The following is a 26,818-nucleotide window of genomic DNA, read 5'->3' on the forward strand; positions in this document are numbered from 1 at the left end:
ACACAGAGCATGAGCAGGGCAGGGGCAGAGAGAGAGGGAGACACAGAATCTGAAACAGGCTCCAGGCTCTGAGCTGTCAGCACAGAGCCTGACGTGGGGCTCGAACCCACAAACCGTGAGATCACGAACTGAGCCGAAGTCGGACGCTCAACCGACTGAGCCACCCAGGTGCCCCCAGAACCTAAGCTTTCTTAATTAAGGCCTTGAGAAAGAAGCACATGTTACCACATCACACATTTGTGATTTTAATATTTTGACAAGTGCATTTCGATATAACTCGTTTACTTTGTAATCCTATGTAGTTTGGCTTATGAGTTGAACAACACTTTGAGAAAGAGTACACAGTTCTCCAAAGGGCTCCAAGGCATTAAAAAGGCTAAGAGCTCTTATAACTTTCTTTGCAATTTGTTAGGTATAAAAGGGAGAGAAGGGCTGTGACACGGGGTCATTGTGAGACTTCAGATGATACAGCAACAGCAAAGTGCGCTGCCCAGTGCCCCACACATAGTAGGTGCTCAACTAATAGAAGCTACACTGTGTTGAAAATGACAAGCCAAGCCGAGTCATTACACACTTCATTCTTAACAAGACAATCTCCACAAACTTTAGCATTGGTCTTTTAAGGATTTAAGGCCACGGCTTTCTTATGACTGGACTGTCTTTCACTGGTCAGGCTGGATGATCTTGTGCTGCTTGGGACGACACGGCTGTGTGGCTGTCCGAAGTCCACATTGCTATTGCTGGAAACAACCGACGCACAGAGCAGGGGTGAAAATCTACACTGTGGCTGAGGAGGGAGAGGTCTTTCTGGGGACATGAGGCTGACCTCGTTGCACTACTTTGAGCCAGCGGGCAAGGTCTTGGCCATGGTGGCGGAAATGAGAACAAGTTATTTAGAAACCGGGAACACAGAGCTATTTTAAAGCTTGCCAGCGAAGGGGCCTTCAAAGGCAAGACTGGTCTTTAGGCTCAGCATAATGAATCTCAATGTGAGAAAATTAAGTAATGTTTCAACCTGAGTCCCAAATCAACAGTCTCAGCAATATGAGAGTATCCTGCAAATGGGAGTGTGCTAGAGCTACGGAGAGAAGATTCATGGCCTTCTTAATTAACTCCGAGGTGCCGCACATAAGGGGAAAACGATAAATCAAGTAGATTACTGCCAGCGATCTGAATTTCCAAATGAAATAAGAGAGGTATAGCACCGTGAGTCATTTTGTAAATGTGTATGGTGGTGGGGGGTGGGGGGGAATCTCCAAGGTCATCCCGTATGTTAAAATTTGCCACTATGCACAACAGTCCCTTGATTTCAAGTATTTGACACATATGGTCAGGTATGAAGAGGCAGGAATTAGGAAGATGAGTAAAACACACAATGGGAGGGTAACACAATATACACGCACACATAAAACTGTGATGGTTATTCTCACATTTATTCAAAACACATTTATCGAACACCTATGTGTAACAGGCACCGTTCCAGAAGCTGAAGATATAGTGCTCATCAAGATAGACAAACTGCCTGCCCCCATGGAGTTCACATGCTCCATGGGGGAGACAAGTATTGAACAAAAACAATGAAATGGTTATTTCAGGTGGCGATAAGTACCACAGAGAACAAGAAAGCAGAATGAGGGCAAAGGTGGATAGGGAACTATTTCAACTGGCCAGGGAAGGCCCGCTGTGCAGGTAACATCTGACCGACACCTGACGGGAGGAGGAAATGAGCTGTGTGAAGCTCTGATCAGGGGGAAAGCATCCCAGCAGAGGGACCAGAGCTGGGAGGAGGAGGGGCTGGGTGCGCCCAAGGAGGAGGGACTGTGGTTCTTGCTGGGGGGTGGACGGGTGGGGATATGAGAGGCAGGGGCCACCCAATCAGGGAAGCCTTGTTGGAATACAAGTGAAACTCCTGACCACGGCCAAGTATGAGAGAAAGCCACTGGCAGGAGGGGAGGGTGATCTGACTTAGATTCTACTAACAAAGAAATGCAAGCATAGAAATACTGGCCTGTAGAATAAACAGGGATTAATCTACCTTGCAGCATTGTTATTGGTGGCGAGAGACACAAACACACAAGCAAATCTGGAAACAACTCGACTGTCCAATGGGTAGTGGGAGAGCGGAAGTGCTAAAAAACCATATCTTAGAATTGTACGCAGCTATTAAAAAGGAGTTAGACCTACGTGTAACTTTGATGTGGAAAGATATTAAATGAAAACCAAAATAAAGAAGCTTGTGTATTCTATACGTTTGTATATTACATATATTTTATAGGTCTGTTTGTTTCAGGCTCCCATTTTTATAAAAGTGCTACAACCAAATCTCTACATACATGTCTGCACCTGAGGAAGAATGCAGACAGAGATACCTACCATGATGTTAACATGGTGACATTGGGTAGGCGTTTAGTGGGGGGTTGGAGAAAGAAGAGAGAAGCTACTGATCGAAAGCTTATTTATTTATTTTAATTTTTTTTAAATTTTTTTTAACGTTTATTTATTTTTGAGACAGAGAGAGACAGAGCATGAACAGGGGAGGGGCAGAGAGAGAGGGAGACACAGAATCGGAAACAGGCTCCAGGCTCTGAGCTGTCAGCACAGAGCCCGACGCAGGGCTTGAACTCACGGACTGTGAGATCATGACCTGAGCCGAAGTCGGACGCTTAACCGACCAAGCCACCCAGGCGCCCCTTATTTATTTATTTTAAAAGAGAAAGAGAGAGACTGACGGACTCCCAAGCAGGCTCAGCACCGTAAGCATGGAGCCCAACACGGGGCTCAATCCCTCAAACCATGAGATCATGACCTGAGCTGAAATCAAGAGTCAGGGGCTTAACCAACTGAGCCGCCCAGGCACCTCGAGAAGCTACTGACCTTAAATGTACACAAATTTGAATTTTATATGATTTAATGGTCACAGCAGAGTGTGTTAACACTATGATTTGGGAGGTAACTTAATCAAAGATGCAAACAATTCATTCTCAGAAGATGGGGAAACTTCATAAAATAGGTAGCATTAAAAGTTGATCTTCGGGGCGCCTGGGTGGCGCAGTCGGTTAAGCGTCCGACTTCAGCCAGGTCACGATCTCGCGGTCCGTGAGTTCGAGCCCCGCATCAGGCTCTGGGCTGATGGCTCAGAGCCTGGAGCCTGTTTCCGATTCTGTGTCTCCCTCTCTCTCTGCCCCTCCCCCGTTCATGCTCTGTCTCTTTCTGTCCCAAAAAGAAATAAACGTTGAAAAAAAAAATTAAAAAAAAAAAAAAAAAAAAGTTGATCTTCAAGAGCAGAAGTGTCATAGCCAGAAGAGAGAGAGAACGTAGCAAGCTGAAGGCAAAACATGGAAGGTTTTTGTACATGGTGCTGATGGGCTGATACTTTGAACAGACCTTTAGATGGCACCCTGGTAGTCAGGGTTTCAGTGGAGAGAACAGAAGCAGGCAGGGAGTTTAGGGAGTTCTTGGAACAATCTGAAACAGGCCCTAATAAAGACAGTAGCAAGGGAAGCATTCAAGAGGTGATTAGGGTGCAGACATTACAAATTCGGCACCTGGCTATTTGGAAAAGGGAGGAAAAGAGATTGCTAGCAGATAATTAACTCCAAGCTTCCTAGAGTAATGAATGGGTAGGTACCATTAAACATTATAAATCCAAAAAGGAGCATCGGTTTTGGACAAAGAGATGAAATGATGGACCCAGCACTGGATGAGCAGAGCCCATACTGAACATTCATGTACCAACCAGTAGTGGGCAGTCAGGAATGCAGATTTAGAGGAAACCTGGGGTGAGGAGGTGAGGAGTCCTCTCCACAGAGGCAATAGGTAAACTCGTGGAATGGAGTGAATGCAGACGGAAAAGCAAAATACTGAAGACCCAAGTTAGGGAGAAGCCTTCATGTGTGTAAAGAAGAGAAGAATGGGAACACAAGTTAACGGGCACGAGAGAGGAAAGGGTTCCAGAAACAAAGCAGCCAACGGGAATGAATACAGGTAGGCCAAATAGGTGAAGTTGTCAAGGAAGATGCCATAGTCATCCATGAAGAGAAAATAGAAATGGACAGGGAATTCTTAAGACTGACAAGCCCTTTGGATCTATGTGCTGTTACGAAATGAAGCCAGAGTAGGGGCGTTTCAAGGCCACAGGGATGAGAGATGGGTGCGGAGTAAAGGCCGTGGTGCCAGCTTTGAACAAGGGAGAAAGAATGAAGAGAACATGGACGAAAGATCCAGATGAATTTGGAGAGAACAAGTGAGAAGTTGAGTGGGGACACAGAAGCAGCCGTTATCTTCTCAGCACGGGAACTGAGAGCATCTGCTGACAAGGGGATCGGGAATGCCTTTAGGAACTTGCGTACAACGGGTACATTCAAACCTACTGTGATAAAGTTAGCAAGGTTTTAACATGGGCTGAACACGAACTATGGGATGGCCTTGAGGGCCCAGCCAAGGTCAGGGAGACTATGTCTGTGGCGGGACACAGGTAGGTGTTTTTCGATAGTGGCTCCCAGCGGCTAGCCTGAGAGGCACTTGTTGGTTTTATCTGACACTGAGAGATTGGAGACAATGAGTGAGCAAGCTCAATGAGACAAGGGAATTAATCTAAACTGATAAGTTCAACGTGAATGTCCAGCAACCAGCCTGAATGGGGAGGCAAGGAAGGAAGGTCTCGGACCCTACAGGACTCAAGGTGAACGTGGTTCCAGGGAGAGGCTGAAGAGGCGACAGTGGACACTCTGATCAACACAGAAATGTCACAGTTGGAAATAATGAAAGTATAGCAGCTCTTGCTGAGGACGAAGTTCAGGAAATGGGTTTCTACAAAGGGAGAAGAATAGAAAATACAAGTCTGGGGCGCCTGGGTGGCGCAGTCGGTTAAGTGTCCGACTTCAGCCAGGTCACGATCTCGCGGTCCGTGAGTTCGAGCCCCGCGTCGGGCTCTGGGCTGATGGCTCAGAGCCTGGAGCCTGTTTCTGATTCTGTGTCTCCCTCTCTCTCTGCCCCTCCCCCGTTCATGCTCTGTCTCTCTGTCCCAAAAATAAATAAACGTTGAAAAAAAAATTAAAAAAAAAAAATACAAGGCTATTACTAGATGGTTTCAAAGTCACGGAATCTCTAATTGCAGTAAGTTTGAAGATTTTGAAAAAAATGTAATGCAGCTTTGAACTGCACTCAAAGATGCATAAAAAAGATCAGTCATAACAGTACTATATATAGAAGACCCTAAAGACACCATCTCAAAACGACTAGAACGGGCAGATGAGTTCAGTAAGGTCACAGGATACAACTGTTGCATTTCTTTTCTTTGTTTGAAGAGAAAACACAAGCAGAGGAAAGGGGAATGGGGAGAGAAAGAGAGAATCTCAAGCAGGCTCCACACTCAGTATGGAGCCCCATGTAGGGCTTGGTGCCACAACCCTAGGATCATGACCTGAGTCAAAATCAAGAGCTGGATGCTCAACCAACTGAGTCCCCCAGGTGCCTCTAAGAAATCTGTTGCATTTCTATATACTAATAATGAAGCAGCAGAAAGAGAAATAAAACAATCCCACTTACAATTGCACCAAAAATAATAAAATACCTAGGAATAAACTAAACCACAGAGGTAAAATACCTGTACTCTGAAAACACTAAATAAAACATGGATGAAAGAAACTAAAGGTGACACAAAGGAATCTATGCTCGTGGATGGGAACATAATATTGTTAAGATGTCTATACTACCCAAAGCAATCTACAGATTCAATGTAATACCTATCAAAATATCAATAGCATTTTTTCACAGAAAACTGGAGGTATCCTATCATAGTTCCAGACTTCAAATTATATTACAAAGCTGTGGTAGTCAAAACAGTATGGTACTGGCACAGAAACAGACACATAGATCAATGGAACAAAATAGAGAGTCCAGAAATAAACCCATGATTATGTGGTTAATTCATCTCAATGGAAGAAAGTACGCAATGGGGTAGGGAGCACCTGGCTGGCTCAGTTGGTAGAGCATGCGACTCTTGATCTCAGGGTAGTGAGTTCAAGCCCCACATTGGGATAAAGCTTGCTTAATTAAACAAACAAAAAACAAAAACAAAAACAAAGACAAAAAATGCAAGGGGAATAAGTCTCTTCATCAAATGGTGTTGGGAAAACTGGACAGCTACATGCCTAAGAATGAAACTGGACCATTTTCTTACACCATACACAAAAATTCACTCAAAATGGATTGAAGACCTAAATGTGAATCAGATTTGAAATCATAAAAATCCTTGAAGGGAACACAGGCAATAATTTCTGATCTCAGCTGTAGCAGCATTTTTCTAGATAGGTCTCCCGAGGCAAGGGAAACAAAAGCAAAAATAAACTATTAGGAATACATCAAAATAAAAAGCTTATGCACAGCAAAGGAAATCATCAGCAAAACTAAAAGACAACCTACTGAATGGGAAAAAATATTTGCCGAGGACATATCCGATAAAGGGTTATTATTCAAAATATATAAAGAACTTATAAAACTCAACACCCCAAAAACAAATAATCCAATTAAAAATAAGACACAAACAGACATTTCTCCAAAGACAACAAAGATGGCCAACAGACACATGATAAGACATTCAACATCACTTATCAGGGAAATGCAAATCAAAACTACCATGAGATATCACCTCACACCTGTCAGACTGGCTAAAATCAAAAACACGAGAAACACCAAGTATTGATGAGGATGTAGGAATACTTGTGCACTGTTGGTGGGAATGCAAACTGGTGCCGCCAGTTTCCATACTGTGGAAAACATAATGCAGGTTCCTCAAAAAATTTAAAATAGAATTATCATATGACCCAGTAATTCCACTACTGGGTATTTACCAAAAAATATGAAACACTAATTTGAAAAGATATATGCATCTCTATGTTTATTGCAGCATTTACAATAGCCAAGTGATCGAAACAGCCGAAGTGTGCATCAATAGATGAATGGATACACACACACACACACACACACACACACACACACATACACACACACACAGGAATATTACTCAGCCATGAAAAGAATGAAATCTTGCCATTTGCAAGAATGTGGATTGATCTAGAGGGTGTAATGCTAAGTGAAATAAGTCAGAGAAAGACAAATACCATATGATTTCAACATATACGGAATTTAAGAAACAAACAAACAAAAAGAGACAAATCAGAGGCCAGACTTTTAAATACAGAGCTCTGATGTTTACCAAAGGAGAGGAGGTGGGGGGATGGGTTAAATGGCTTATGGGACTTAAGAGTACACTTATCATGATGAGCACAGAGTAATGCATGGAATTGTTGGATCAAGATATTGTACACCTGAAACTAATATTAACACTGTATCTTAACTATACTGAAATAATAAAAAAGAAAAAGATCAGTCATAAATACTGATGGGTGGACACAAGAAAGATTAAAAGCATGGCCTAATGTGGAGTTGTATATGCATCCTGCTTTAAAACACTGATTGCCCTAAGAACAAACTGCAGACAACAAAGAAGTTAGTTATGCAAGGAGGCCCAGTGCCTAACAAGCAAATCATATCACCAAGTTCTGCCAAGACTCACCTCTCTCACCATGTGTTTTATGCCAGCAGTACAAGCTAATTCCGCTGAAGCGAGCCAAAATGTCATGTAAGGGCTCTTTCCAGCTTCCCAGTGTCCCTTGAGAGTACACGGTTTTTTGCAGAACACAATGAGCAAGCCAAATCAGGTTAGAGATATTACAAGGAAAATCTGGCAGGCAGCCATCTCGGCTTTGTTTCAACCGATGTTCGTAAAAAAACAGGTTAAGAAAATGGTAGCACAATGTTTGGTGTTTGAGATCTAACAGCATGCAACATGTTTATGGCATGCATTAGCCCACAAACTTCAGTATGGGGCTGGGGCACCCAGAACTTCAGATCTGGTGGACCAAGGAGGGAAATACGAAAGCAGGTCTTATATTGTAACGAATACGGACTGCTCTCAGAAGACCACAAACAGGTGGTTTCATTAAAAAAACAAAAAAACAAACAAACGAACAAAAACCCTACTGCCTTTAGATTAAAAAAAAAAATCAAGCGCTTCAGTCTTGTTTGTATAAAATAGAAGGCCAGTGCACACTTGGCTAATTACAGCATTTTTTATGAGGGTATGACTGACTATAATCTGGCAAAAATGAGTCCAACTGAAACAGCCAGAATGATGGTTTGGGAGAATTAGGTGAGGTTTTGGAGTGGGAAGAAAAGTGGGAAAGAGGAAGAAAGCTTTCATTAAGCAGTTTATATTCTGGTAGGAGGATTTAAAAGAAGTATCCAGACTGATTTTATTTTTATTCAAAACAACCTTTTAGTGTGTTTTTCCTTTGAGTTCTTAAACATATTTATAATGACTGCTTTCAGGTCTTTGTTTCCTAAAACTAACATCTGGGCCAAATCAAATGTTAGGGAGGGTCTGAACTGACTGCTTTTTTTCCGTGTCTAAGATTTTTCTGTCCTTCATGTCTAGTAATTTTTTATTGCATATTAGACATCGTGATATCTGATTCATTCCTATGAAGACTACTACTTGTGCTCTAGTACGCAGTTCACTTTCAGGATGATTATGTTGAATTTATATAGGCCTAGATTTGTATCTTCTCAGGGCCAATCTATGCAAAGCCCAAAGTGTTTCCCTAAGAACTTCTAACTTCTCAGGACCCATTTCCAAACAAGATCTTGGAGAGACTTGGTTTTAGGTATTGTTAGAGTGGCTCTAAAGCAGGCCACACTCCAGGACAAAGTCCTTACTTCTAATACCTCAGTTAAAAGAGTAGGATGTTGGGGCGCCTGGGTGGCTCAGTCGGTTGAGCGTCCGATTTCGGCTCAGGTCACGATCTCACAGTCCGTGAGTTCGAGCCCCGCGTCGGGCTCTGTGCTGACAGCTCAGAGCCTGGAGCCTGCTTCGGATTCTGTCTCCCTCTCTCTCTGCCCCTCCCCACCTCATGCTCTGTCTCTGTCTCAGAAATAAACATTAAAAAAAATTAAAAAAAAAAAAAAGTCATTTCCATGCTGACTGGGCTAGAATGCCCTGCCTACCGGCACCATCTCACCTCTGGTCTCACGGTTTCATTCTCACGCATGTAGTTGCTGCTCTTTGGTAAGATTCAGTCTTACCCCAAATAACAGCATGTACAGCCCACTCTCAGCTATGGACTCAAGAAAGACCCTCATACAGACTTCTGTGGCCTCGTTCTCCTCTCCAGTCCCCCTGTGCTACAGATTTCAGCAGCTTTAGTTGCCCCCACCACTGACGGACCTCTTTTCAGGACAGTGGGAATGTGATGCTGTGTTTATGTTCTAGCATACTCCACTGCATAAGGAAATTGTCCTCAGAATAAGCCAAATGACCAGAGAGCTTGTCTAATGTTTCCTCTCTCTCTCAGGGATCAGCCTTTACTACCTATTATCCAGAGCCTAAAAACCATGATCTCATAAATTTGTCCAGTTGTTTATGGCAGGAGAACTAGTGATAACCACCATTTAGTATATTTTTGTGCTGCATCCCATAGGAATGCTGAATAATAGCACAGCATCCATTCTGATCATGTAGCCTTCTCACTGCACATGGGTAGCAGAGGCTCCTGGTTTCTTACAGAAGGGTCCCCAAAGTTCCTGGACATTTATTCACTCTCTTTCACTTACACACATATTCACATGCATTCATTCACTCATTCCATAAACATCAGGAATCTATTATATGCCAGACACTATTCTGTGGACTGGGGACACAGTTGTGGGAGACAGAAAATGTCCCTGCCCTCATGGAGCTTATTTCCTGGTGGGAGTGGTTCTGGTCTCACTCCAAAGCAGTGCTTCCCCTCTGCAGTTGTTCCTCTAATTACTGACTTGATGGGTGACTTAGCATGAGAATATAAAAAAAATAATTAAAAGACCTATACTTATGTAACACTACATCCCAGGCAGAGATGCATGTGCTTCATATGCACGAATTAATACTCATAAGAAGAAAGTGTCATTAGAGAGGAGGAAACAGAGGCTGAGATTGTCAACCTGCTCACAAAGCTTATGAATAGTAGAGACAGGTCTCTATGTAGCCGGACTTGTCCCATTTATTTTTAATTTTATTTTTAAGTAATCTCTGCATCCAACATGGGGCTTGAACTTAAAACCCTGAGATCAAGAGTCATATGCTCTACCAACTGAGCCAGCCAGACACCCCACTCTCCCCATACTTTTAGCCACTGCATTGCTCTCTTTCAAAGATGGAAGAGAATTATATTGGAGACGGGGGAAATAAACAGTGATGGTTTCTAAGTAAGAAAATAAAAATTTTATCTTATTTTTTTTAATGTTTATTTTTGAGAGAGAGAGAAATGGGGGAGGGGCAGAAAGAGGAGACAGAGAATCCCAAGTAGGCTCTGCACTGTCAGCTCAGAGCCTGATGCGGGGCTTGAACCCACGAACCGTGAGATCATGACCTGAGCTGAAATCAAGAGTTGGATGCTTAACCAACTGAGCCACCCATGCACCCCAAGGTTTTATTTTAAAAGAAGCCAACTAGGTGTTTGGGAAGGCTAGGAGAAGGAAAGGGATCACTATTAAAAGAGGCACAAAAAATTTGATTGAGTTACCATAGAAGGGCACAATTTTATTTTCCTTTGTCCCAGTGGACCATGAGGAAAGAGAAAATAGCATTCTGTATTTTGAATCAGAAAAAGAAAAGAAAGCTTTCCTGCATAAAAGCCTTCAGGGTTCCTTGGGGAAGTTGAAGATGTAAGTGAAAGTGATCTAATTGTAGCCACCTCCTGCTGGTATATGCAAAACTAGTCCCATCAGATGCTTCCAGAAGAAGTGCTGTGGGATTAGGTCCCCATGAACAAAGATCATCCCTCTTAGAGACTTAAAATGTATAGCAGCAAAGGAAGGAAAAGATTTGATAAATACAATGGTTTTCTTAGCTGCAGATTTAACTCAAAATTTACCAAACTTAGGGGCGCCTGGGTGGCGCAGTCGGTTAAGCGTCCGACTTCAGCCAGGTCACGATCTCGCGGTCCGTGAGTTCGAGCCCCGCGTCGGGCTCTGGGCTGATGGCTCAGAGCCTGGAGCCTGTTTCCGATTCTGTGTCTCCCTCTCTCTCTGCCCCTCCCCCGTTCATGCTCTGTCTCTCTCTGTCTCAAAAATAAATAAACGTTAAAAAAAAAAAATTAAAAAAAAAAAATTTACCAAACTTAATTGACCACAGAATTCTTTATGAGTAAATGAGGTGTGTGTGTGTGTGTGTGTGTGTGTGTGTGTGCGCGAGAGAGAGAGAGAGAGAGACAGAGGCAGACAGACCAAAAGACACCTCAGAACTGCTGTTCTATATGAAACCCATTTTAGAATTTGCTATTTAATAGCAAACGCTAAGCTAAATAAAATTCCATCTTCAGAGGAGGTCAGACGTAACGACTGCTGTGCCCAGCCACACAGGGAGTCTTACAAAGAGAATTTCAGTAGAGCTGTAGTTTAGGTGCAAGAAAATATCAAACTTTTATTAGGTAGTAAATGACAAGGATTGACTGCAAGAAGGTACCAATTTGCGCCTAGGCAGGATATCCCTTTACAGCATACGCCAAAGTGATACACGTATTTTTAAACTTTGGAAACTTCATCTTCAGAAGAACGTTTTGTAGAAAAGACAACGCAACTAACAGCCACGGCCATGTAGGTTACCACATCTGTAAGTTAGCTCCGTTACCCATTCGGGGGAGTCACCAACGCTGAGTGTTAGATGGTTTCCCCTAAAGTCACGAGCTCCGCCCTTTCTCTCCTCTGGAGATGGGAACATGTTCCTCCCCTGCACAGCGGAGGCCTGCCATGCTAGGATGTGCCTAGGCCTGCCATGCTAGGATGTGCCTAGAACCCTCGCTCACTTTCCCAGTAGTGAGGTACCATTTAGGCCTCCCTGGTGGACCTCGCTCCTAGCAGGCTTGGCTCCTTCTGTCTCCTAAGGTTTGATTTTATTAGGCTGCGACCCTCCGGTTATCTACAGCATGGCAATTACTCTGACCCTTAGGTCTGTGTCCCCTCTTCCCGGCTGTCCAACCGTATTTTTCCAACCCTAGCTTTCCAAATTCCCTCTGATCTTCCAACAAATCAGCCGGTACAGTGATGAGGAACCCAGATTCTGGAGTCTGGCAGTGTAGGTTTGAACACAATACTCCCCTGCATACCACCTGGGGACCTACGACAAGCCACTTAACTTCTGTGTCACCACTTCTGCACCTGCACAGTGGAGATTATCACAGTACCTACTTCACGTGGTTATTGAGAAGACTCAAATAATGTAAAAAACGCTTAGCATCGAGTTCCAAGCATAAGAAGTGTTACATTCGTTCCTTCTAGTACTATATCTGCATTATTCTCTGATTCAAAATCTGTAGCTTTTCTTCTTGCCCTTTATTATACTTTCCAGCCATTTGCATGTTATACAGACTAAGTAATTAAATTTCCCATGCATGGACTTCTCGTTGATCCTCACACGACAAAATTAACGGAGCTTCGTGTCCTTAAAGCTCATATCTGGCTCCCCCCGCCCCCAAACTGTTCCCATAACCCTACTAATTCATTCAGTCTCTCTCATTCTTATTAAGCCATTTACATTTTACAGTTTGCTCAGGTGTTATAACAGACCTGCTTTTCAAGGAATTCAAGATTTGTTCGACACGTTATGTTCAAGAGTAAAGATATTTGAAATAGGTGTAGTTACCTACAATTTAAAAAATCTTAAACTCTTTTTTAATGTTTATTTTTGAGACAGAGACAGAGCATGGGTGGGGGAGGAGCAGAGAGAGAGAGAGAGGGAGACAAAGAATCCGAAGCAGGCTCCAGGCTCTGAGCTGTCAGCACAGAGCATGATGCTAGGCTCGAACCCGCGAACCGTGAGATCATGACCTGAGCTGAAGTCGGACGCCTAACTGACTGAGCTACCCAGGCGCCCCTAAAAAAAATTTGTTTTTAATAAAATAAGTATAAATAAAGGCTCCAGTTTCCACTCGGCTCTTTTCTTTTTATAATCCAAAAAGCTAGCTCCATTTTTAAGGACCCCAAACTCTGTAGATTTCAGTCTTTAGCAATGTTCTTGCCAAAGAAAGTTTCATCTCAATTTTGAGATGTTCAAACGTACATTAGAGTTGTATAAACAGGTATATGAGCAGAGAGTTTTTTTGTCTTCGCTGCTCAGCAAAATTAGACTTTATTTTCCCCTGAGGTTTGAGGGAAAAAAAAAAAAATATTTGTTCAACTTTATTTTTTTTTTTCAATAGTGCTCTTTTTTGCTGTTTTCAGGATATTGCCGTCCAGCTTTCTTTCCAATTACCTAACCCTTGTGGCTCTCTTCTTGACTCTTGTACTGGCTTCATGGGAATTTCAAGGTTTCCCTTCTGTGTCTAAGGGCCCTAAGGCGCCTTTTAGCATATCTTCCCCTGGGGCCAGACTTGGCTTCCGCCTTGCAGCTATTCATTCATTGCTCAGCCCTCTCATTTACTAGGTGTTTATCTATCACCTACAAATACCCAGAGTGTCTATCAGGTGTTAAGTACCATGTTACAAATGTGGCACTGTGCACAAAGGGATCTCGAGGGAGAAAGGTGGTTAGTAACCTGGGCAACCGTCCATGCACAGTCCTTCTCTTAACCTAGAGATCACCAGCAAACCTATCAATCCCCTTGTACGTCTACTCTGTGTCCTCTAGGGCAGGATATGGTGAATTTGGAGTTAAGAATCTCACGTTCACATCATTGTTTTTCCTATGCCAAGACTTTGGGATTCAGGCTTATCCTACTGTCCAGTTTATGCTAAACTATCATACTTGACTCAAATTCTCTGGTGGTTTTTGGGTGTGGCCCTTGTCCCTATTGTCTTTTTTTGTAGTCCTAGGTCACACCTGGCAGAGTATTTCTTTGGTGAGTATGATGCCTCTGTAATGAGTACATCGCTGCAGCCTACATGTCTGACAACATGATGAATGACTGAATACAAAAAATTCATACATTCCAGGGGCGCCTGGGTGGCTCAGTTTGTTAAGCGTCTGACTTTGGCTCAGGTCATGATCTCATGGTTCGTGAGTTCGAGCCCCATGTCGGGCTCTGTGCTGACAGCTTAGAGCCTGGAGCGCAATGCTTCAGATTCTGTGTCTCCCCCCCGCCACCCCCACCCCTGCCCTCTGCTCCTTCCCCACCCACGCTCTCTCGCTCTCAAAAATTAATAAACATTTAAAAAAAAACCTTTTTTTAAATCTCACACATTCTTATTGGATTAAAGTTTGGTATTTATACCCGTATAAATGTAGGTAACTTACTGTACCTAAAACAGTAGCCACACTAATCCTATTCATTGTCACAGTCCATAAGCCTATAGATCCTACTGCCCAATACTAGTAGCCTACTTAACCTATGTTACGTACACATAATTCTAAAGTACAATTAAAGCCTTTAAGACCCATGTTAATCCTGGGAAACCAGTTTTCTTTTTTTTTTTTTTTTTTTTTTTTAATTTTTTTTTTCAACGTTTATTTATTTTTGGGACAGAGAGAGACAGAGCATGAACGGGGGAGGGGCAGAGAGAGAGGGAGACACAGAATCGGAAACAGGCTCCAGGCTCTGAGCCCTCAGCCCAGAGCCTGATGCGGGGCTCGAACCCGCAGACCGCGAGATCGTGACCTGGCTGAAGTCGGACGCTTAACCGACTGCGCCACCCAGGCGCCCCGGGAAACCAGTTTTCTGAGAAATTCAGACAAGCATATACACCTGTATTTGTATCTGGTGTGATTTTGAAGGTATTCTACTTAAAACATTTCAAAACTGATAGGCATGAAGAAACTGTAGATACTTTATCTCACTTCCAGGCAAGGCTGATAAGCAAGAAATCCAAAGGCAATATGCAAATAGATGTTTATGTTAATGAATCCTTGTAAAAACCTGCTTTGTAAAAGAAAGTGGAACTGAGTACACGCAACTCTAACTCAAAGCTCTCTGAAGATTTAAGTAAGTTTTCCCCCCCAAAATGCGTCGGAAGTGAAACAACACAGATCATTCATTCCCCATTTTCTACTCCAGACCCTGAACCTCAGCTCTGGAACCTAGAGACTGAAACCACTCTTTGCCTCATATAAAAAAAAAAAAAGGGGGGGGGGGCAGTTGATAGAAACTCATGCACTGAATTACGAGCAGAGTATCTCATTCTCATTAAAAACCAGTTTTGCTTTTATGTTGCCTTTTTCTCTTTGGGGATGTGTGTTTTCTTAACATGAGTTGATTTTAGGTTGTCTCCAGAAATCACAGTCTCCTTAATCACATACGTTGGCTGAAAACACCAGGTCCTCCGACAGACTCGTATCAAGTTCTAAGTGTTCTCTAAAGTCATGCTCACAAGGTCAGTTTCAGGAAAAACTGCTGTTACTCCACACAGATGGGGGTCGCTTGTTGAGAATGTTTTTACTACAAAGGAGCTGCTACTAAATAACTTTCTAATATTAAATTATTTCAGTTTGTTATATGCAGATATATTCTGATATTCCAACAATGTTCTGAATTCATAAAGTACCCCTTCACCTGAGGGTTTAAAAGGTTCACTCAAACATAAATCCATTAATCTCCCAAACTGCCCTATGAAGTCAAAAGAGCATAGTCTAAGTCTGCATACAAAATACTTCCAGAATGAGCTTATAAATCAGTCATGTTTTCAGCCGTATGCACAGAGAACGACAATCCTACATCTTTGCAACAGAGAAACAAGAAAATGCTGTATAGAGGTTGATGTGAAATAATCTCCAGTAAATATGTTAAGACTGGGAGAAAGCAATTTTTTCTACCGCTAAAAAGATGCATTTAAAAAATAAACATGTGGTAGATACGAAGTTGCTATAAATTCTGAAAACGGCTTACCTATTAATGTAACTGAGGGCAACATAGGTTGGCTGCTGTAATTCTTGTTTTTCTAAAACACGTGGATCTGTATCTGTAACAAAAACACATTTATGATTTTTCAGCTTTTGCATTAGAATATACGAGGGTACCTAACGTAAAGTAACCGAGGTTAAACAGAGAGAAAGATTTAACATACCTCGTTTTAAAGAAAACCCAGACAGCAAAGCACAATCATTTGTCCTTTCATTCATAAATAACAAGATATTACATTACTTTTCAAGGGAATTCCAAACATCAACAGTGATAAAATGTCCATCTGTCACACAAACTCTTGCACAATCCCCCTCATAAATATTGGTTTTCACTGCTTACAGTTACAATGTTGGCATGGTTTTGGGAGGGTAATCGGCCTAAGAAAGAAAGTCTCTGTTAATTATGCTCACTTGAATGCTGGAACAAATTAGTTGCCATTGGAAAGCTCCATCAATTTGAAAATCTACTGAGTATTGTTCTTGTTCACTGAACGCTTTTCTGGGTTTCAATTCACATTCTGGAGGGTAGCTCTTGTCCTTTTTAATTATATAATGAGTTTATTATAACCTTTTCTAGACTCTCAATCAGGAATGCTCATGCTGGCTCAGAATCCGCAAATACCACATTCAACAGAGGGGCTTTTCCCCCCCGAAGAGAGAACTCAACACCATAGCAACCTTCTTTAATGGTGCTTCTCCAACATGGCACGCACAAAAAGTGCACTTTTCACAACCAGAAGCGTATTCTCCAGCTTCTCGCGTCGAACAAAGACTGCGCTCAACACAGGCAAAGGCGACGCTTGTATGGGGAGACTATAAAAGGGGGAAAACTGAACACGGCTTATTTTCCACGAAAAAAAGGTCCAGGCATTTCACACAGATTTCTTTTTCATTATAACCTCATTTAAAGCCATCGCGTTATTAGAACTCTTCCAGCTGCACTTGGGCAATAACACCTTCTTTGATGTAATGACAGATGTTGTTTCAAGCACCTTTGTACAGGAAGTGTTTATTGCACGTGGTAGATGTAAGATACACGCACTAACCCCAAAGCACATTAACAGGTGACGGGGGTGGGGGTGCAGACGTGGTGGCATAGAGCACGGGTGGCAAAAATGATAGCATAACAATCCACTTCCAACGCTTTTTGACTCCCAGGCTCGCACTGGGAAGTGGTGGCAATTTTATTCTTGGTGCCAAAGTGAAGAACCGCATGTTCACTTCATTGTTTTTCCTATGCCAAGAATTTCAGACACATACTACTCTGAACTCCCGCTTCCTGGGTCTTTGCCACTGCAGGTCCTCGAAGCCCAATTCTGAAACAAGAGACAAAGCTTCTCTGAATGGCTCCATCAAGTCGGGTCTCTGGGTTTTGGCAGCATGAGTGAGAACAGATCAATAACTCGGCATTTCCTCTCCCTCCCACAATGGTTACATATGGGACTGAGGCGGGTTGCAGATCACTGCGCCTGCAGATACGACCCACGGATCTCTAAATACCGGCAACCACTCTTCAAGGGAAGCTTAGTGTTCAAATACAACCTCTCCTCACACTCATCCAAGTTGGCTGTGACCCCCAAAGCATAGCTGTGTTTCTGAGAAATGCTCTGGGCACCTCACCTGTGTTCACTACAGAGGAGTCAGTAGAACAATGCTCACCAGGGTGTTTTATCCCCCAGAACAGTCCATTGGAATGCTGGGCAGGCTATGTGTGCAAATGGTGAGTGACAAACCAATCCTGCAAGGTCTCTGCAGGTGCTTAACGAGGTTAAGAAGCAAGAGATTGGAAACAAAAACCACGAAAATCAAGAGGAAGATAAGAAAGAACAAGGCAATGATTGCAAATGTCTGGGTGGAAAATCTCCCAAACGCTCACAAAACGGTTTGACCTCACGTGGAGCGCCTGATGACAGAGGTGCTGAGATTTTGAGACGCGGGCCAGAACTTGATTCACTAAAACCCATTCCTTCAGAGTCATCTGGTGCCGGATTGCATAAAGTGTATCGTTTTGAAAGAGAAGAGTGCCATCCTAAAATGTGTGTGTGTGTGTGTGTGTGTGTGTGTGTGTGTGTGTGTGTTTTAATTAATGTTTGTTTATTTTTGAGAGAGAGCGAGAGCGCGCACACACACAAGCAGGGGAGGGGCAGAGAGAGAGGGAGACACAGAATCTGAAGCAGGCTCCAAGCTGTCAGCACAGAGCCCGACGCGGGGCTCGAACCCAGAAACCATGAGATCATGACCTGAGCTGAAGTCAGACGCTCACCGACTGAGGCACCCAGGCGCCCTAAAATGTGTGTTGAAAGGGGAAAAGAGTTAGGAGGCCAATGAACATTTTTGTATCTTCCACTGTTGCCTTCATTCTTGTTAATGGACACTTGGTCTGTTTTCTCACAAACCATCCTCCGGAGCTTTCCTTTGTTTCCAAGTTATAAAAGTTCTCAACTGTTTTAAACATGGCTCCTCTCTAAGCCACCTTGGCTTTCACTTTTCTTCAACTAGCGTGTGAACAAGTATACACACAAACATACAGTTATAGCCTTCTTTTCCTTGTCACGTGCTGATGCCTCTTTGGAGAAGGCGAAGAAACACCTTATATAAAATCCTTCCATTCCCTGATGCTCAAATGAATGGTGTTGGCCACTGACAACACAAATTTCACCTTATAATCTTTCACAGAGAATCAAGAACGTTTGCATGCCAGTTGCAAAGCAAGGTTTTGAAATACCGTTTTCTTACGGTGTTTCACTACCTTCCATAACCTACGCTAGGCTTAATGCTCACATACCCTCAAATTACCTAGTGGCGAAATGGACTTCCAGAAGCTTCCGAACGCCACCGTCTCCCTGACAAAAAGGCCATCTGGAAGCACCTCAGGCAGGATTCCCTTTTTCTCGGAGGCAGACTCTGGTTAATTGACAAGAAAGCAGACCTTCCAGACAGACATCGACCAGGCTTAACCACATCTTTTTCAGATTAGATGTTTCCTTGGGCAAGCTTTGGAACATTCATCAAAGCTTCGCGTTCTTAAAAATGAAATGAGGCGCTTGGTGCCCAGAAATCAGGAAGAGGCCTACACGGGTGCTACTGGAGGAACAGGATCAGCTGCTGGTCGCAAATCAACCTCAGCTCCGTCCCTCGCTTCCTGGCTGGCTGATGCGCCGTGATCGTGACTCACCGTTTTATGGATTTAATTACGCCGTTGAGCCCTTCACATTCAGTAAAAGTAGGATAGCTGCCTTTATTATTTCTCTCTCCCTGGCAGAAACGTAACCGCCTGCTGCTGGAAACTCTCTACAGGAAAGGATTAGAGCAAAAAGAGACGAGGATTGTCACACAGGATGACGACGGGCTCCTCGGGGACACGGACCGTCCATTGTCAGAAGGGGCTGGAGAGCGCAATGCTATCCACTGGATAGGACTGAAGGCAATAAAAAGAACTTCCCTATTCCGTGTGCCACACCACAGAGAACTTTTTTGCACATAAGCTGCTGCAGGAAGAAATGGGATATGAATGGCAATGGCTGTAGCCCACAGTCGCCCAGATAGTTCGCTGGCTTGTTTATGGCGCCAATAAAAACCTGAAACTGGAACATCGGCTACCATGGCCCAGAGATATAATCCACCTCGGTAAACGGGCTGTGGGATCGAGGCACTCGAGTTTTTCTTTTCCTCCCCCCCCCCCCCCCCCCCCCCCCACAGCCACAGGATGGTCCACAAGCCAGCAACTGGCAGGAAGGCAAGCGTTTTCTATAATGTGGCTGTCTACGGCCACAGACAACACTCTACCACTTTTCTGGCGCTAAGCAGTGACAAGAAGAGAAACCCAAATGTTTTCAGCAGGGCAGCGGGGGAGCCAAGAAAAAGCATGGAGGGATTCTGCTTTTCTGCCTCATACCACCCCCTGATGCCCACTGACTGATGGCTAAGAGAAATCCGACATAAAGGTTTATAAATACCCAAGTGATAAAAACCTATCCGCCTCCTTCAGCTTCATGGAACGTGGCATCTTCTAAAATAGACGGCAATGTGCCTCTTCCAGGGTTCCTACCTCGGGCTAGTAGTTTGAACGCTCAGGGGTACGGGAAGGACTACGCACAAAGTGGAAGATTTCTGTAGCTCGTTAGGGTCATAGTGACTCCTGGCTTTATAGATTCAATTCAATGGCCGAAGGGCTCAAGGTCACGGCACTCGCTCCCACTACGTCTCAAGTGGCGAGGAAAATGGCGAGGCAGATGGCAGAAATAAGGAAAAGGACAGCATTCAGACCCTTCTCAATAGAAAGCGGAATTAGAACACGACGAAGGAGGGGCGCCTGGGTGGCTCAGTCAGTTAAGCGGCCGACTTCGGCTCAGGTCATGATCTCGCGGTCTGTGAGTTCGAGCCCTGCGTCGGGCTCTGCGCTGACAGCTCAGAGCCTGGGGCCTGTTTCAGATTCTGTGTCTCCCTCTCTCTCTGACCCTCCCCTGTTCATGCTCTGTCTCTCCCTGTCTCAAAAATAAATAAAACATTAAAAAAAAAAATAAAAAAAAAAAACAAAAAAACACAACGAAGGAAAGGCCGTGGTGGTCAATCAGTACGGCTCATGCTCATCGGCCCCGCTGTCTCTGGAGTGGGGGACCAGTGGCAACCGAGTAGATTTGTGGCCTATGTGGGGACTTTTATAGCACTATCTTCAAGCCAAAACAAAGCCATCAAGGTGTTTGTTGGGTTAACGGAGGCTTAATTAATAAGCTCACGGGCCTTGGCTATGCCTTAGCTAGCATACTCTGTTAGGATTTTTATAGGCCTGAATTACTTACAAATTCGAGAAAGTGAGGAACCAGCGGTCCTACCTCTCCCCAAGACTGACGAGGCCTCGATCAGCAATGAGCTGTTTCCAGGCTGAGAGGGGCACCAGGGAGCCGAAGAGGCAGTATCATGCCCCCCTGAGAGGGCCCCCTTCACATTTGGCGTTCTCCCCAAACCAGGATCTTGTCCAAGAGTCTATAGTAAGAGTGGGAGGCTGAGAGGACGTGGGTGTGGAAGCAGTGAGGGACTAGCAGCGCTTAAGACCCTGGAGACGCACAGGCCCACGCAGTCAGACGCAGGATTCAGAAGATCCGGGCTGGATCCACCACTTTTCTTTGGGCTCCCTCAGTCATAATTAATGGGCACAGCCTGTGCTCCCTCTTCCCCTAACAGCTGAACTCCTAAAAGACCACAGAGTGTTAGTTTATTCAGTGTGGCCTTCCCCCACACCCCTGGCTGCATTCGCCACATCCCTTCTGTGCCCCACTCCCTCGCCAGGACCCACAGAGGCATCATCCGGGTACATCCTGCCCCCCTTCCACACTTCTCAGAGGTGAAAACCTGTCTCCTCTTCTCTTATCTCTCCAGCGCTCAGCTCCGTGGCTGGCAAGTCTGAGAACGCGCAATTATTGGAGGGATACACCAGTTTTACGACCAGAGAGCAGAATTTTTGGTCAAACGTGGCAGACGGATCACGGGCATTGGTTTCCTTCATCACCCAAGGTCCCACTAAAGTAGAACTACAGGAATAGAAAGAAATCTCCGGAGGGAGAGAAGAAAGAAAGGGGAGAGGTCAGCAGACCAGTGATTTCAGCTAGGATTCTGGAAGGTGGGAAACTCCTGCAGGAGTAGAAAGTGACCCAGAGAGGAGAAGCAGCTACACTCTCAAGTGCCTGCCGTGGGAGAGACCCAGGTGCCAGGAGGTGGACCCGCTATGGAAGCCTGGCCTGGAGGCATCTGGAGACTCACAAGGCAAGGAAGGGACAGTTCAGAGCAGAAAACGGGAAGTTTGTTTCAATGGTTAATTGTCCAGAGGCACTGAACCAGGAAATCAAGCACAGCAGAGGCAGAGGGGAACGGGGGAGGCCAGGGCTGAAAACGGGATGCAAGTAGAAATAGGCCTGCCCTGTTGCTCCCAAACCACCCCAGCAGCTGGCTGGTGGAGTCCTCTGATTAAGTGGGCTCAGAGAAGAGACCACCAGAGGCTGACATCCGGCAATTCCCTGATTAAATGATCCCCCCTGCAGTTAAGCCCACGGTCAGTGAGCCTCATCCATGTCTCCATCCAGAGCCTCTTATCAGCTTTTTATTGCCTTGGTCTTAGATAGGAGCCAAGAATAGTCAAGGAATGGCCATTGGACATTTGGGTGAAAGTCATGAAGATGAATGGGAGATACCAAACCAAACAGTAGGGGGGGGGGTGGGGAGATATGGAGACAGGAGCAAGGGCAAGACTTGGGAGTCTTGTGACATACCTACTCGCACAGACCCAGTTAATGGCAGGGCAAGGACCAGAAGACCTACACACTGAGTCCCATTAGGCGGGTATTCTGACCATCAAAAATGCCACTCCTCCTCGGAAGTCAACGCACTGCTACTGTCCAGTTGTAACACTGGACTCCAGGCAGACCATCTTTCTAGCTTTCTCAAAAGCCCAGCACAGTTCTATTTTAACGTTCGCACCACTTTCCGCACCGATTTTGATGAACCAACAATTTACAAAGACCAACTTTTAATTCATGGCTCGTTTACTTCAGCTGCTGAAATAAATATGTCTTTCTTGTTGGAAATGGTCCTTTCAAAAAAACCAAACACACACACACACACACACACGCACAAACAACCCTACAATGCACATAACCAGCCTTTGAATGGATCAACTTTTCCTCAGTTTATAGACACGTCATTTGAAACTTTTCCTAAGCCATAATTTCCATTACAGGGCAGTCAGTGGAAATTACAGTGAGATTCTTGCCTTCCTAAATTCAATGTGAAATCCAGATGCAGTTAAGTGTTGCTGTAAACTTTATGAGTTAAATATCTGAAAGTCAGGGCCGCTGTGCAGCACAGTAATACCACCTATTAAAAAAAGCATTCATGTACACGTTTGTAGCTGGAGTTTTCCTCTCTGAGTGGGTAAACATTATTCATCCAAGAACCACTGAGACAATGCTCTAGAAGGCTGATTCATAAACAAACATGGCATGTTGCAGCCCTCCCAAATCCTGGCATGGCCAGAGGGTTCAGGTTATTAGAAACAGTCCTGACTGGGATGCTTTCTAACTCTTTATCAACCCATCAAACTCCTAATGTTATTGAAGACTGCTTGAGAGTCAGAGCTATTTTTCCCTAAGTATGAGACATGTAGGCCTTATATCTATGACACTATCATTCCGTACTCTTTGACGGCGACAGAGGGTTATCTATCTACCCAAGCTTTCACCTTGTTACCTGTGACAAGAGGGCCTGCCGGAGACCATCATGGCTGTCGCGTATGCCTGTGAAGTACACAACCTATACTTATGTACCCAGCAGCCCCGGAGACTAAGGTGCTGGGATTACACAATAAAATTCCTTCAAGCGGGAGTAAGGCCAAAACTGAGCACCGTGCATGTGTGCATGCACACATAAAGATACAGGCCTACTTTCCCCAGAAATGCGCCTGAGGTTGGATCCAAGTAGTATGCTACACAAAAGACCATCAAGGAGCATCTATGTCACTCCTGGACAATGGAAGAGCCTTTATATAAGCAGGTATCTGCAAGAGAAGACAGCTGCTGATGGGTAAGGCTAGGTGACAAAAGAAAAAGCAGGGAGAATGAGGCTCTGAAGTCCTGTCTTTGGGGCTGGGAGGGAACTCTCTGTTTATGGAAAGACCCCTCCATTCCCTTTGTTTAAAATTATTTGCCAGGGGCGCCTGGGTGGTGCAGTCGGTTAAGCGTCCGACTTCAGCCAGGTCAAGATCTCGCGGTCCGTGAGTTCGAGCCCCGCGTCAGGCTCTGAGCTGATGGCTCAGAGCCTGGAGCCTTTTTCCGATTCTGTGTCTCCCTCTCTCTCTGCCCCTCCCCCATTCATGCTCTGTCTCTCTCTGTCCCAAAAATAAATAAATGTTGAAAAATAAAATTATTTGCCAAAGGAGACCCTACCCATTCTCCAAGGCGTCGGCCTATATACTACCTCTACCATTGGTTGCACTATACGTACGTGTAAATCTGCTTAACTTCCCATCAAAACGGACGCTCCCCTTAGGGGACCAGACCTTAGAGGCCACACGTCATAAGCCCACTGCTCTGTAAATAATCACTGTTCATTATGATGTACGCTGAACACATAAACGCATGCCTTGGACATGCAGAAGACAAAAGACACAAATAGAAGCACCCAGCTCAGACAATTCGACCAGTAGACTCAGACGGGAGAGGAACACAGAGCCACACATAAATGCCTGTGTATATATATATACATATATACAGATAATGTATATACAGATAATGTGAAAACTGTACCTACAATATTCAGAGGGCTCCAAAGAGATGCAAAGTTAGAACAGTGCAGATAGGGCTGATGTGGGAAGGCCTCACTTATGAATGGCCTTGGGTTTTGAGGGGAGGGAGTCATTCATGGGTAAGGTTAGGGGAGCTATAAAATTGGCATGGAGTTTGAAGCAGAAGGCACAGGCAAGAAGTCTATGGGTACTATGGAAAGGCAGCGGGGCTGAAGAGCCATATTCATTAGTTACAGGACATTTACTGAGAGATTCTGGACCAGGGGTTCTGTACCACCACAGGGATGTGTGGTAATGTCTCCCCTGGAGACAAGAGGGTCGGGGTGGGGGGTGCTACTGGTATCTAGTGGGTGGAAGCCAAGGATGCTGCTTAAACGTCCTGCAATGCGCACCATAGGACAACACCCCCCTTTTCTCCCTCCCCCCAACGAAGAATTATCTGGCCTAAAATGTCAATAGTGTCAATGCCGAGAACTACACGGATATTATAAGAAATGGAATGGTTGCCCCTCTGTTCCCTGTGGATGATAATTTCTGTTGTCTGAATCAGGAGGCCAGAAGGCTATTAAGAAGGTGCAAAAGAAGGATACCAGAGATTATTTGAACTTGGAGAAGAGCTCTTTATGGAAACAAAGAAATGGAATTCCTTTCAAGAAATACATGCTGAACTCCTGCCCTATGCTAGTTGCTCAAAGGACATCCTAAGTCAGTCGATTCACAACTGAGCAAGAAAAATGACATAATTCACAGTTAATAATAACCCAAGACAGACTGTGCTGTAGGCCAGTATAGAGAATCCTACCAACTGTTGCGGAAACAAAGCAGGATTCTCTGAGAATCAGAGAAAGTTCTTGAAAGAAAATTTTACACGAGCTTTGAACTAAATCTCCAGGCAGCAAAGGCACAAAAATGGTGAGTCAATAGAAAACAGTTGGAGCAGATGAACACGCACAGAGCCTGGCCAGACATCCAGTGTGGCTGGAACTCTCTTGCAGTTCATATGTGGCCCCCATCCTGGAAGGTCTGAAATGCTCGGAGGGTTCAGCCTGCATTCTGTGGACAACGTGAGAGCAGCTGAAGATGTAAACCGATATGGTCTGTGTTTTAGAAGAATAACCGGTGGGGGGTGGGGGAGAGGTGCGGGGGTGGAGAATGGGGGAGAAAGCAGAACACAGCAACATAAGATCTGGTGACAGTAGAAAAGGAAAGACACAATTTTTCTTACAGTATAGATCGGAGCGCCTCATTATCAAAAGCAAGGAAGTAATTCGAAAGTGAAAAGGGTTTGACACACAAAAAAGGGAGGTCTGCTTCTGATGTGTGGGGAGACATTTTGCAGGACCAAGAAGCCTGGCCAGACAGAAACGGAGTGCTAAAGATCCCATCACACGGCCACACATTCCAGCAGGCACTTGAACCAGAGCAGGTCCCTCGAAACCACGATACACAGTAAAGACCCAGCTCTGACTAAACACTTGGTTATCACAGAACTCAGCCAGCTAATCAGTAAGCCTTGACGGAGGACCTACCAGGGATAAAGAAATCCTCTCCAGTTTCAAGAAAAGCCAGAGGTTGTACTGCACCAGAAACCGAGTAACTGGTACCTTTCACAGGAAGTACAGCAGGAGTTGAGGGTGCCGAGTCACAGAGGGCCCAGAGCCCCAGTATTTTACATGATCTGGTACCGGAGTCTCTAAGGCTCGCCGTTGCAGTCACCCTGCTCTCGCTTCTTGGTGTTGCTCAGGATTCTAACGCGAGCCCACCCAAGTCAAACCGCCTCAGTTCAATACTAGCTGTATAAACCTCTTTCACTTCTTAGTATTCTTCCATCTGTAAAAGCCTGATCAAGATAGTACTTTTGCCCTACGGCGCAAATGGGGGAATTAAATAAGCAGTGTTAGGTGTAACGACTACTCAATTTTTCAGCCCATGAAGTATTTTGCAATTACACTCGGCACGGTTGTGGATTAACTCCATTTTACAGATTGATGCAGATTGATGCAGATTGATGCCTCGGAAACCTAAGAACTCATCATTTACACACACTGTGGCAGAAACTGCTGGCTGCCATCCAAGTCATTTTCTGTGGTTCGGTCAAGAACACCGCTGCCTGGTGGAGGCCCACATTTCCCAGCATTCCGGGAGCAGCCATGTTGACGGAGTCCTGGCCAATAGGACGTAAGGTGTCTGGGAAGCCTCCTCAAAAGCAGGCACCTTTCTTTGGGGGGTAATTGCCCCCTCCCGCTGGCTGGAAGAATAACTGGAGCCCCTGCTGCACCTACTTTGGATTCGAGGGAATCCTGGGAATGGAAGTCACACCTGGCAGAGGAACACAGCAGGAGTCTGGAGCCCTGATCCCATGAACCCCATATCACTCCTGGACCGACCACCTCTAGATTTCTTGAAAGTGAGAGAAGTAAACTCTTCCACTTAAGCCATTTATGTTGGAACGTTTTCGTGAGCTATGTGCAGCCAAACCAAATCAACCAGAGCACAAAATAACAGGAATGCTAGTTTCGTTGGACCCGAAGTTCTAATCTGAAACTTTAAATATTTTTTGTTCTGCCCTCCCCCCCTTTTTTTTTGGATTAAAAAAA

At 44.6% G+C, this 26,818-nt stretch overlaps 1 protein-coding gene across 2 annotated transcripts in view; it reads right to left on the bottom strand.

The window, feature by feature from the left end:
- The window catches only part of JAZF1 (JAZF zinc finger 1), a 347,639-nt gene that overhangs the window by 135,784 nt on the left and 185,037 nt on the right, over nt 1–26,818 (bottom strand). For both annotated transcript variants that reach the window (XM_045495170.1, XM_045495171.1), the window contains exon 2: nt 15,915–15,987. In XM_045495170.1, the coding sequence (XP_045351126.1) occupies nt 15,915–15,987 (73 nt within the window). The remainder of the gene's footprint in view (nt 1–15,914; nt 15,988–26,818) is intronic.

The sequence above is a fragment of the Leopardus geoffroyi genome, chromosome A2 (genome assembly GCF_018350155.1).
Source record: "Leopardus geoffroyi isolate Oge1 chromosome A2, O.geoffroyi_Oge1_pat1.0, whole genome shotgun sequence".
In the NCBI taxonomy this organism is placed as follows: Eukaryota; Metazoa; Chordata; class Mammalia; order Carnivora; family Felidae; genus Leopardus; species Leopardus geoffroyi.